Below are 14,078 nucleotides of genomic sequence, written 5' to 3' on the forward strand. Positions count from 1 at the left end.
CTAATCTAAACACAATCCGCGCCGCCCTATTTTGCAGAGATTGAAGTTTCTTCAGATCTTTGTGATTTCATACATCATAGCATTTGAATAGTCAAGTCTGGATAAAATCTCAATAGTTATATAACTATTGAGATTATAACTATTACACAATACTGTTTTTTAAAAGCAGCGAAGTATTGTAGGATATCATGTCAACAAAGTTGGATACCGGGAGGACGATTTGTCCCTATGTGTACTTCATGCCATTGAAAAACCAAACTGATGGAAACAATCGGGGAAAACAATTTCGATCTTACATTTTGTTCATCCCATTTCTCAAATGACATGCCATTTTTCTTGTCTTTTGCGTGGCATGTGCATGCAATCTGTTATTCTAATATGTATGTGAAATAATCCTCAAAATGTTTAAATACAAAGTAATTTACTTGGCAGACGACAATCAAACCCCGTGCATACGCAAGTAAAGCTAATTTAACCTTTAATAAGTCAGCGTTTCAGATGGGTTGTATTGTGCAGATAACGTATCTCGATTGACATTCATGCAAGACCATTAGTCAAGGCACGCCAAATAGGTTTCACTGAAGAGGGTACTCTTGTCTTTCTTATGACCTCTTCCTGGAGTTTGAAATAAGTAATCGCAACGAATGTTATCTTCTTTGTATAAGGACGCGGACATTTGTTTCTAATGAACGTGCCTGTCGCTCTTGTATTTTGATACCATCCAACCACACCACCCAGAGATCTCTGAAAAGTGTACCTTTACAACCAATTTTATTTACGGCAAATTTTGGATTGGCTCAATAGTTTCCAATTGCTCCATCATATTGGTTTCAGATACTATTAAATTATTTGATCAAGATATTAATCTATTCGTGGCTCTATCAACGAGGGAGGGGGAGGCCGAAATTACAACGATACACCAGTGTGAAATTTTACTTAGAAATAAAGTAGCGAGGAACTTATAAGTTGTGGAACCTATAGTTAACACATCTTCCCAAGAAAAAAGACTAATAACGTTGCTTTACCGACTTAAGGATGACACCTGACTTGTCTTCGTCTTAAAATATATAACGTATTTGTGTGGAAGGGCTGAGACGAATATATGCGGGGTGCGTGTAGGAGTTAAATGATAATTAACCAAAGTTAATACATTGCAATTTAAAAAATTCTGTAATGTAATGAAATGCCCTGCTTAGCGAAAATCATAGTTTGAATTTCAACCTGAAATAATCGAAATTCTCACTTCCAATCTGGTTAAAATGTATGTATAGGGGAAATGTCAAGATTGGTTGTTATAACCACAAACTTCAACATATCGACTCTATACAAATGTCAAATTCTGACAATGGTCTCAAGGATTATAAAACTGCGGGATTTATGTAATACCAGCTTTTTTGTCAACAGAAAGACAGACATAAATGCAGAATTTGGTATCAGAATTTTGGTAGTGATAGGATTAGGCAAGGATTGCACTTTGTTGGTTTCAGGTAGTTCCAGGAAGTGTGATAACGAAACCACCCTATCTTGGTAAGCCATAATCAGATATGCATCAAGCCCCTTTGAAGAAGCGTACTGACTTCTACCTGCGAGTGCTACTTAAATATCGATTTGACTTCATCAGGCTCGATTTATAGTTCTGTTTTCTATTTATTTACATGCAATACACAGAAATATGTCTTTGTTCATTTCTCACGAGAGAAACGAACAAAGACCCGACTGGGTTAATTTCTCAATAGAGACACTTACAAAGATTTATGTTAATATTTACTCCCGTAGTGCACTTGAACAATAGCGTAAGATTGTCAATACAGCAGGACCGATCGCCCTTTGTCACTCCAAGTCTTCGGTACAGAAACTTTAACCATTTAAATGCAAAGAGTAATATGATGATGCTGACGTTGCTGTTGTTGTCATTGGTGCTGCTGCTGCTGCCAACGATGACGACGACAAAGACGGCGATTGCGATAATGATGATGAGGGGGATGACAATGATGATGCTGCTGCTGCTGCTGCTGATGATGATGATGATGATGATGATGATGATGATGATGATGATGATGATGATGATGATGATGATGATGATGATGATGATGCTGCTGCTGCTGCTGATGATGATGATGATGATGATGATGATTATATTGTCAACTTTTCGTTTAATATTAATATCCAATTGCCTTAATTTTCTGGCATTCTACTTCTTGTTTCCTGTCTTCCATTCTATATACATAGTCTTGTTTTTATTTCCTTTTGATATTCTTTCATATCATATTCTTTCATTTCAGGTAGAAACTATAGAGTGATCACTCTGATGTCCATTCCTGGAAAAAAATATACATCAAAATCTTGTTGATGAGAATTAGAGACCATAATATAGATCCAATAATAACAATGAAGCCTTGCAGGGCTAGACGTTGTATCACACTTCGAACATTCGACGTTTTCTGAATTTTCAATTTGTGTATTGAAAGCTAGTTTCTAGGGAGGTATTCTATGTCCTTAGCACGATTCGCACAACGAAAGCGAGTAAAGGGTTAATGTAACCTGTTAGCATTCTAGCGTTACTATATTCATCCAGGTAGCAAAAGCAACCAATACCTAAATTGTATGCACGCTTCTGGTTGATGGCATTGGTCGCTTCGCTTAGCAAGTGACAAAGCCGGGAGGAAGGGCTAGTAAACATATCAGACCCTTAGCTTTAAGGCTCGAAAAGATTTCATTGATTAAACCCTGGATGACATGATTGACTAACGCTAGGTGCTTCTCACCTGATCTGAATATACCAGGGGTGGTAAATACCGTCTTTTTGCTTCACATCCAGGCACCTACATTAGCATCTGATATATGCGATAGAAATGGTTTTGCTGCTTATTTGATAAGACAATTTATGACATATACAAGCAACTTGTTTGCAAGCTGTTTTTGTCATCCCTCAAAGTTTTTCTTAAACAGCTCTTTCAGTTTGATTAAATAGAGTTGAACTACGAAATAAGCCTATTTATGTTTTACTTAAAAAAACGATCTCTAAGCATGCTAAGAGCAGCCTACGACATATTGAATCGTATATAATTATTTTTTTTCTTGAAATATAAGTTTTTACCCATACAGTAAGACGAAACTGAAAGGTATTGCACAAATTTGGCATAATCGTGTGTTAGCTTCATCAAAAAATGTTAAACACTCATATTCCGGATCTTAAAAATATATTTGAAGAGGATTTGTGTTTTCATATAATGTATCGGATGCAAAAAACTACAAGATTCTCAAGTTCGTATGTTAACCACCCTCACTATATTCAATTTTACTTGTGACATTTAGAATAAAGTATTATTATGATCAATATGTAACAAAATAACATCATGATGACATTGATCAATATAAATGACGTCTGATATTTTTCTTCAAGGACATGGTTTCACAGGCTAACTTGTTTCTAGTTTCTTATTTCTAGTTTCTTGCTCAATACGTTACTTAATTTTAATCGGAACATGTCGAGAAATGTCATTTTAAAGCGCGTGTTTGCTGGTGCGCATGCGCGTGTGCAAGCACTCGCCTATGTGGGGTGGTTGTGAGTATGTCAATTTGCTATTGTTTGCATTAACACTTTCTGGGAGAAGTTCGTGAAATAGACTTTTTCTCCACGGTTAAAAATGTTGAAATCTAACTACACTACAAACACATTGAATTTTAATTCGTGAAAATAGATATTTTCTCCAACGTTTAAAAATTCTGAAATCTAACTACACTTCAAACACATTGAATTTTACTGAAACAGACATTAGGTAAACGAAATATTTTCGTCATGCAACGGAAGTAGCACGTTTGCATCTTCTGTGAAACTGACAATTTTCAATATCGATCGGTTTTCAATCAAGATCATGTTGCATAGCTTGTCTTGTATGAACACGCGAGTCGTAAAGGTGAGTACCAACTGTACACGCTAGAAAAAAGGATTCAGAATGTCGTATTTAATAACAAAACTTGAAACATGTAAGTATTGCATGTCTTCTTTCTTGAAAACAAAATAAATAGGCAGCGAATATAATTTTGTTTACCATACCGCATTTTAGTGGGATGAAAGTGATATTTAGAAAAGATTAGATAATTGGCGTTTAAATTTCAAGTTATTATTATTATACAGCTTTTATGAAGCGCCTTATCAGAGAGATCAAGGCGCTGTACAAACATACCGTACTATAAAAATTACATCATAAATTACATTACAATTACATCCTAAATCTTTAACTTACATTACACATGGTAAAAATTGCACGCACTGTAACATATAAAGCTACAAATTAAATATACACATGATAAAATACATAAATAAACAGATGACAGCTCACTGACAATAGGCGAGTAGGAAAATTAACATATTGGAAAAAGGTGGGTTTCGAGAGATTTCTTAAATATATGGATGGAAGGGAGTTGGCGGATGTGAATGGGCAGAGAGTTCCAAAGGCGCGGTACAGCTGCCGTGAAGGCTTTGTCACCATGGTATGGCAAGACGTAACTTGTCGTCACCAGATCTCAAATTCTCCCTTGATGGAATATAAGGAATGATATACTCGGTGAGATAAGACGGGAGTAGTCCATGGAAACCTTTATAAGCCAGCAGCATGAGTTTGAAAACTATCCGGGATTCAAGAGGCAGCCAATGGAGTTCTCTGAGCAATGGAGCTGATGAATGTCTCCTATCTAATCTAAACACAATCCGCGCCGCCCTATTTTGCAGAGATTGAAGTTTCTTCAGATCTTTGGATGTGATTTCATACATCATAGCATTTGAATAGTCAAGTCTGGATAAAATCTCAATAGTTATATAACTATTGAGATTATAACTATTACACAATACTGTTTTTTAAAAGCAGCGAAGTATTGTAGGATATCATGTCAACAAAGTTGGATACCGGGAGGACGATTTGTCCCTATGTGTACTTCATGCCATTGAAAAACCAAACTGATGGAAACAATCGGGGAAAACAATTTCGATCTTACATTTTGTTCATCCCATTTCTCAAATGACATGCCATTTTTCTTGTCTTTTGCGTGGCATGTGCATGCAATCTGTTATTCTAATATGTATGTGAAATAATCCTCAAAATGTTTAAATACAAAGTAATTTACTTGGCAGACGACAATCAAACCCCGTGCATACGCAAGTAAAGCATTAACCTTTAATAAGTCAGCGTTTCAGATGGGTTGTATTGTGCAGATAACGTATCTCGATTGACATTCATGCAAGACCATTAGTCAAGGCACGCCAAATAGGTTTCAATGAAGAGGGTACTCTTGTCTTTCTTATGACCTCTTCCTGGAGTTTGAAATAAGTAATCGCAACGAATGTTATCTTCTTTGTATAAGGACGCGGACATTTGTTTCTAATGAACGTGCCTGTCGCTCTTGTATTTTGATACCATCCAACCACACCACCCAGAGATCTCCGAAAAGTGTACCTTTACAACCAATTTTATTTACGGCAAATTTTGGATTGGCTCAATAGTTTCCAATTGCTCCATCATATTGGTTTCAGATACTATTAAATTATTTGATCAAGATATTAATCTATTCGTGGCTCTATCAACGAGGAAGGGGGGAGGCCGAAATTACAACGATACACCAGTGTGAAATTTTACTTAGAAATAAAGTAGCGGGGAACTTATAAGTTGTGGAACCTATAGTTAACACATCTTCCCAAGAAAAAAGACTAATAACGTTGCTTTACCGACTTAAGGATGACACCTGACTTTTCTTCGTCTTAAAATATATAACGTATTTGTGTGGAAGGGCTGAGACGAATATATGCGGGGTGCGTGTAGGAGTTGAATGATAATTAACCAAAGTTAATACATTGCAATTTTAAAAATTCTGTAATGTAATGAAATGCCCTGCTTAGCGAAAATCATAGTTTGAATTTCAACCTGAAATAATCGAAATTCTCACTTCCAATCTGGTTAAAATGTATGTATAGGTGAAATCTCAAGATTGGTTGTTATAACCACAAACTTCAACATATCGACTCTATACAAATGTCAAATTCTGACAATGGTCTCAAGGGGTATAAAACTGCGGGATTTATGTAATACCAGCTTTTTTGTCAACAGAAAAACAGACATAAATGCAGACTTTGGTATCAGAATTTTGGTAGAGGTAGTATTAGGCAAGGATTACACTTTATTGGTTTCAGGTAGCTCCAGGATAGAAGTGTGATTAACAAAACCACCCAATATCACAACATTCAGACTTAAATTTATTCAATATATCCTATATGGTAACTGCAACTTTCCTCTCTTAAAATTCAGCATTTGGCTCACCGTAGAACAGTAGGTGCCTCCACTATGTTCCATCGAATTTTCTACGGGAATTCCCCTGAATTACTTTGCCAACTACTTCCGGACCAGCTCCAGACTGACCCTCGCCTTTTTAGATCTCACAACCTTGCAGTTCAAATTCCAAGATCTAACCTTGTTAGTCATGAGCGGTCTTTCATTCCATCTACATGGAATGACTCCCGCCTCACATTCCTGGAATTGTGAAACGGACCAGCTTCAAAAACGGAGGTTAATAGCTATCTAGGCGCCAACCCGTCAGCTGTTAATGCCTTGATATGTCTTGACATAAAAAAAAAACCGGATTGTATTACAATGGATTTTATTTTAAGACGTAGGGGTTTAGTGTGAATTCAGAGAATATAGCACCAAAGTAATGTGCTATTTCCTATACTATAGACTCTATTCAATTATAATATACAACCACGTTGTGGGAAGAACAGCAGGACTATATCAACCTGGGAATACAATTCAGACATATAATAGGACCTAGTCTAAAGATTCGAACTGGATTCTGTTCAATAACAAGTAAAACGTGGTCTACTTGCGAGTGCTACTTTTCAAATATCGATTTGACTTCATCAGGCTAGATTTATACATGTAGTTCTGTTTTCTATTTGTTTACATGCTACATGTCTTTGTTCATTTCTCTCGCGAGAAATGAACAAAGACCCGACTGGGTTAATTTCTTAATAGAGACAATTACCGAGATTTATGTTAATATTTACTCCCGTAGTGCACTTGAAAAATGGGTAAAGATTGTCAATACAGCAGGACCGATCGCCCTTTGTCACTCCAAGTCTTTGGTATAGAGACTTTAACCATTTAAATGCAAAGAGTAATATGATGATGATGACGTTGCTGTTGTTGTCATTGGTGCTGCTGCTGCCAACGATGACGACGACAAAGATAGCAATTGCGATAATGATGATGAGGAGGATGACAATGATGATTATAATGATGATGATGATGATGATGATGATGATGATGATGATGATGATGATGGTGATGATGATGATGATGATGATGATGATATGATTATATTGTCAACTTTTCGTTTAATATTAATATCCAATTGCCGTAATTGTCTAGCATTCTACTTCCTTTTTCCTGCCTTCCATTCTATAGACGAATCCAACGAGCCAAGTCATGGTCAGGATTTGGTCGGCCATCTTTGGGTAGCCGCTAGCACCAACCTGGTGTTTTGAGCGCCCTATTGTGCAAATAAAAGCCGCCTAACACCTAGAGAAGATGCTACACCACATTTCGCCATACTGCATTTTAGAAACGCTTGCTGTTAGAATAAGAAAAATTTTAATTCTAATTATTGCACAGGTCACGGTGACCCTGTGACCTTTCCGGGAAAAGCCGAGTGGCAGGTTTTTCAAATAAATATTTTCTGTGTAAAAACTGTACCATCAGATAGGTAATGGAATATATGAATATTAACTGTACATCTATCACAACAATTTTTGATAACAACTTGCGTCACAATTGATCTAGTATAGAAGGTAGAGAATTTATTTCAATCTTATATACGCCATTTTTTTTGGAATTAAGTGAAAATTAATTCTGTAAAAACTGTATTTTTTTAATGTAATTTTCACATTAGACCCGACAAAAGATTACCGTTTTGTTGTTATGATAATCTAAACTTTTGATTTCGTAAATAAAATTAGGGGTCTAATGTGGATTTAGGATGCAAACTGGAACAATCCAATGCCTTGTCAAAAGCATTTGCTTCAAAATGGAGTTCGGATGCACTTCGTAATACAACTTCCGCCACTGCGGGAAACCACATGCACAGCAGAGCATGTGGCCGATATCAAAATCGATTTTATGTATTGTGTATGTATATGCGCTTGAGAATTCAACAATATAAAAAAACTTCGTTTTTACTTAGGAATTGTTCAAAATGAACAAAATTTACAGTTGAAATCTACATTCCTAATGAACTTGTTCAAAGATAAATAATGGTAGCTTTCTTATAATACACATTAATGTTTTAAGCAGATAACATTCCAAAATATGATGTAGTAATGAAGTTGCGATTTATTAATATTAGGCCTATATGTTTAAATTTTCACGATGACACTATGAAGTCCTTCGTGGTCGAGCGGTCTAAGGCGCTGGTCATATGGTAGGCCTATACGTGATAGCGGCGCAGTGCAGCGTGGGTTCGAGCCCCGCCTCTGCCTAATTAAATTTCCTTCTTTTTTTAAATTTCATATTATGTTAGGGAAATGTGGCTGGGAGAATGTATGTATGGCGAAGAGTGGTGTGAGAAGATGCAAGGACGAGGAGGGTTAATATATAGAATAATACAATAGAGATAATTCCGCAGGTAATCCCGTCGCATCTATTCATACATAGTCCTTTTATTCGCAAGTACATCCATTTGTAGCGTTTGATATGGTGTAGTTAATCCGATTATTATGTCACTTCAACAGCGAATAGACCATGTAGAAGCTGTGTGTTTTGCCGAAGGGAACTGTAGGGCCTATTGTGTTGTAAACTTTAATCATTCTTTTGTCTACCTGTGTTTTCGCGGAAGATGTAAAACGGGTGATGGAATGCAGTTTAAAATTTCCGCCAAGGCCGAATCATTTCACATTTTGGGTGCATTGTAGCCGACGGCTACCCAACTAAAGGCTGCTAGTCAGGTGTAGGAATGCGTGGATTTGGATTCGTCTATATACATACCGTATTCCTGTTTTTCTCTCTTTATTCCTTTCCTTTTGTTATTCTTTCATATCATATTCTTTCATTAATTCAGGTAGAAAGAAGACCACAGCCTCATGACTAACTATAGAGGGAGCACTCTGATGTCCATTCCTGGAAAAAAATATACATAAAAATCTTGTTGATGAGAATTAGAGACCATAATTATAGATCCAATAATATCAATGAAGCCTTGCAGGGCTAGACGTTGTATCACACGTACGTCGAACATTCGACGTTTTTTGATTTTTCAATTTGTGTGCTGAAAGCTAGTTTCTAGTGAGGTATTCTATGTCCTTAACACGATTCGCACAACGAAAGCGAGTAAAGGGTTAATGTAACCTGTTAGCATTCTAGCGTTACCATATTCATTAGGGTGATTCACAAAAAATGAAATTGGTATTTTTCAACGGGACACCCCCTCATTTTGTTCATTTTGGTAATAAAATTATACCTGCAAAATATGAAAAAAATTCAAAAAGTTTAGGGGGTGCTACCGGTCAATGAACTTTTGTACACAAAGTCAATGGGATTTTTTTCAAAAATTTCAAACGCTTATTTCAGGGCCTAAAAAGTCTACCAGGCTTGCAAAACTGAAGTAAATGTTCAATGATATACCTAACTTTGTGAAAACATGGGTTTTTACCAAATTAAAGTTCATAGTTGACTGTAATTATAAAAAATGTTTCAAAAGTGACAGAGGGAGTGTAGCTCAAGAAAAGAATACCCTGGGATATCCCCTGGAATCCCACCAGGCACCCCAAATTTATACCTTATTGAACTGAACTGTTGATAAAAAAAAGATTAAAATTCTTCACATATTAGTTTACCCCAATGGTGATACCAGCTTTTGAAATCTTATGTAATAGTAACTATCAAAATCCATACATCTGTATCAGGGGTGGTCATTATGGCCATACCTGATGAAGATTTGTATTGTTTGAATTGAATGACCACAGGAAGGATTAGATTCACCATGGTTGAAAAGAAATGTATATAAATTGGGGTCACAACATTGGATAGTGGCCAGTTCAAAACTACACCTTGTGCAAGGTACTTGTGACAAGAGCTAGAGTGGCTAAGACACATTTACTACTGGATTACACATTAAACATTACACTACACTTACATAAAATTACAAACTTACACACATTCAACACTTGAATAACATAATTTACAGTTACAAACCTACATACATTTTAAAAAAAAAGAAAGAACTAGAGCCCCATAAACACAACTTTATATTAGCCAAGTACCATAATATTTTGGCTGTTCCAGCAACTGCCTTGCCCCAAATGTAACAGTTTTCACAAAAATGCAATTTTCTGGAAAGCGGGTTAACATTTTTACAATTTTCTTTAGCATTTATTTTTAGGACATTACTCACACTATGATCAAATATTTTTGGCACAATCAGGGAAAATTAACATGGCTTTTTTGTGTTGTAAAGAAAATGGCTCATAAATCCCATTGACTTTGTGTACAAAAGTTCATTGACCGGTAGCACCCCTAAACTTTTTTGAATTTTTTCATATTTTGCAGGTATGATTTTATTACCAAAATGAACAAAATGAGGGGGTGTCCCGTTGAAAAATACCAATTTCATTTTTTGTGAATCACCCTAATATTCATCCAGGTAGCAAAAGCAACCAATACCTAAATTGTATGCACGCTTCTGGTTGGTGGCATTGGTCGCTTCGCTTAGCAAGTGACAAAGCCGGGAGGAAGGGCTAGTAAACATATCAGACCCTTAGCTTTAAGGCTCGAAAAGATTTCATTGATTAAACCCTGGATGAGGTAATTGAATAAAGCTAGGTGCTTCTCACCTGATCTGAATATACCAGGGGTGGTAAATACCGTCCTTTTACTTCACATCCAGGTACCTATATTTACACCTGTTTGATATGAAAATGTTGGAAAGCGGCTGTTTTTGCCTTGCCTCAAGGTTCTTCTTAAAAGACAGCTCTTTCAATTTGATAACATAAAGTTGGTGGTGACAACTTTGATAAGGACAAAATCTGTAAAGTTAGAGAGTGCACAACTAGCTGACACAGGCTGGTTTTAACCCGTCATGAAGTTATTCAAATTAGGTTACAAAATCTGGATTGGGTATTTTTTGTATCTCCTCTACGAACAAATGTTTAAACAGTCCTGTATTCACTATTTATAAATAGCAATATAAATTCTTGATAGAGGGAAATGGAGGTTGCCATTATGGCTGGGCGCCAGTATGTCTGGAGAGTTGACCTCTGGCACAGTGGGTGGTCTTCCTGTACTTTTCAATGGTAAGGCAGTTGACTTCAGCAACTAGTCGCTCAAAATTTGGTGTGTTTTACCGAATAAAAAACATTATAAAATGAATGGCGCTCGGTAAATTTTAAAACGCTTTCGGTAACGTTTCTCTAAAATCAGTTTCTCATAACATATGTAAGTTACAGGATCCCCCAATCTTCTGAATTTTGGCACATATCATTTTTGTGTAAATTCATGAATACCGACATCTTGTTTTCCTATTCATTTGTATGGAGTGAATGCTTATCGAGATACTCTTTGGTGATACGATGTTGTGTAATGGCTGCGCCCATGTACCCCATGGTGATATATAAATAGCTATTTATAAATAGTGAATACAGGACTGTTAAAGGTTAATGACAGAATATGATTTTGATGAACTACAAAAGACAAAATCAATGCACGCGCCCTTTAACGGTTGCGGGTATTCATTTGCTTTCTCTATGATCTTGTTAACTACATGTAGGTGATCCGTGATAGAGATTCCGTTTCTAAATCCGGCTTGTTCTCGGGGCTGGTAAAGGTCCACGATAGCAGTGAGCCTACAAGTGATGACTTAAGTTGGTGAAAAGCTTATAAACATTGGATAGAAGACTTATTTGACGATAGTTTCCTAGATCTGTGATGTTGCCTTTCGTATGAATAAGGAGGATAATGGCATTACTGCAATTATCTGGTATTCTCAGAAGTCCGTTATTACTTCCCCCTCCTTATTTTGCAGGGCAACCATCTGTGTTCTCCAAAGTGTTAATGCCTGTTTTGCCTTTTTGTATCTTTATGACTTTGTGTTCTCTTAGTTCTACATTCATTTGTTTCCTGATGGTTTTACATACTTTCGAGTACTCTATTTTCTGAATGTTGGTTTGTAGTTTCATTTCCCTCTTCTTAAGAAGCTTTAGAGTGGCTTCTGAGAGTTTATCTTCCTTCTGTTTCACTTCCTTTCCAGATACTTCCCTGGCACAGCTATTGATTGTTTCTTCTATGGCTTTGGATTGTTCAGTATAAAGATCCTTCATTGTATCTTCCAGTGCATCAAACTTGTTCGTATGGGCTAATTGGAACTCTAGTGAATATGATAATAGCTTATCCAGATTCAAATTAGCTAGCTTCTTGCACATTTAGCTCTTTCCAGTCTCATGTTAACATGGTAAATGCAGATCTTAGCTCTTACTAATCTGTGGTCACTACCTGTGTTGCACTTCGCTGGTATCGTTCGACTCGCCGCTGAGTGGCCGCTGAGCGGTGTGACGCATGCACATTGCATATAAACGGATAAAAACAAGGCTTGTTATTGGCTGGTACAGCATGACGCAGCAGCAAGCAGCGATAAGACTCTGAACTAGAAACATTGAACGTTACGCAACGGTTGAGGCATTGGCTATTATTGGTTTTCGCGCGTATTTACGCGATCGCGTCATTAGTAAATCTTTGCACTATGCATAGTTAAATTGAGTAAAGAAAATTATATGGAAGAAAAAAAGAAAAGGAGAGAAAATGGAGATATATAAACAGACGGACATAACCATAATGTACTCTGTTCACGTCGTGTCAGAAATATTCATGACTTCCAAAGAAATTAACAGCAAAACCAGATCGCCGCTTCCGAGATTCTGTAGAGCTTGTTACACCTGAGAACACACACTCGACTCCTCAAGCACCCTTCCTCCCCCAAACACTCCACCCCGATGCAGAAATCAAAAGGGCTTGTTTTGCACTTTGCCATTACCGAAAGAAGACATATTGTATATAAATTATAAAAAGTGAATTTTAAACACCAGGTATTCGAAAATAATTTATTGTTATTAAAGTATCAACAATAATGTAATATATGAAAGTAAAATGCAACCTTGATAGAGTTTTGTCAGATAACATAAACGTTCTCGACAGTTTTCGGATGTGCGGAGCGATGACCCTTTTGGCATCGAGTTAAAACAAAGTTAATGCACTCTCCTGGGGGAGACAGGACATACGTTATTGAATCCTCTCCTGTGATGCTTGAATAAACTTTCACTATGCTCCACTGGACGTCAAGAACTACGCAAATAACTCAAAATCAACAAATCGGTAACCAACACACGTAGTAATCTCAATGAACATTTTCCATATAACCCGATATCCTTCTCATAGTTAGCAACAACTCCGTGATGGCACAATGATAATCATGTTATTACTTTTGTCATAGTTGAGATTGTTGGTTCAAGCCGCTGCAAAATAAAGATGCGTCCTAATTTCCACGGTTTTCATGCGCTGTTTATGGATGGTCACGTACGTAAAGCAACTTGTTGAAGCGTATGGCTATACCTGTTGAACTGAATTTGTTTATTGAATCGTGTATATAAAATAACGTGTAAGTTTTTACCCATATAGTAAGACGAAACTGAAAGGGATTGCACAATTTCGGCATATCTCGGGTGTTACTTTCATCAATTTTAAACACACATATTCAAGATCTTTAAATATATATTTGAAGAGGTCTTGTATTGTCATTTCAATGATCAACTATCACACAAGAACATAAACAGGCTCAAGAATTACTTTTTGATTTGTATGTATAAAAAATATTAAGAATGTATAAAATACAAGAAACTTCAAGATGCTGAAGATTGTATATTAACAGTCACTCTTTTCAATTTCATACTTGTGACATTTAGAATAAAGCGTTATTATGATCAATATGTAACAAAGTAACATCATGATTATTGATCAATATGATAAGTCATGATCATGATTTAATAATGA

The 14,078-nt window shown here is 36.4% G+C and overlaps 1 protein-coding gene across 1 annotated transcript in view; it reads left to right on the forward strand.

Annotated features, from left to right (window-relative positions):
* Positions 1-11,907, forward strand: part of LOC140172539 (uncharacterized) — a 32,606-nt gene extending 20,699 nt beyond the window's left edge. The window contains exon 2 of the mRNA XM_072195685.1: positions 11,806-11,907. Within this exon, the coding sequence (XP_072051786.1) occupies positions 11,806-11,907 (102 nt within the window). The remainder of the gene's footprint in view (positions 1-11,805) is intronic.
* The last annotated feature ends 2,171 nt before the right edge of the window (positions 11,908-14,078 follow it).

This window comes from Amphiura filiformis, chromosome 16 (assembly GCF_039555335.1).
Source record: "Amphiura filiformis chromosome 16, Afil_fr2py, whole genome shotgun sequence".
NCBI classification, from domain to species: domain Eukaryota; kingdom Metazoa; phylum Echinodermata; class Ophiuroidea; order Amphilepidida; family Amphiuridae; genus Amphiura; species Amphiura filiformis.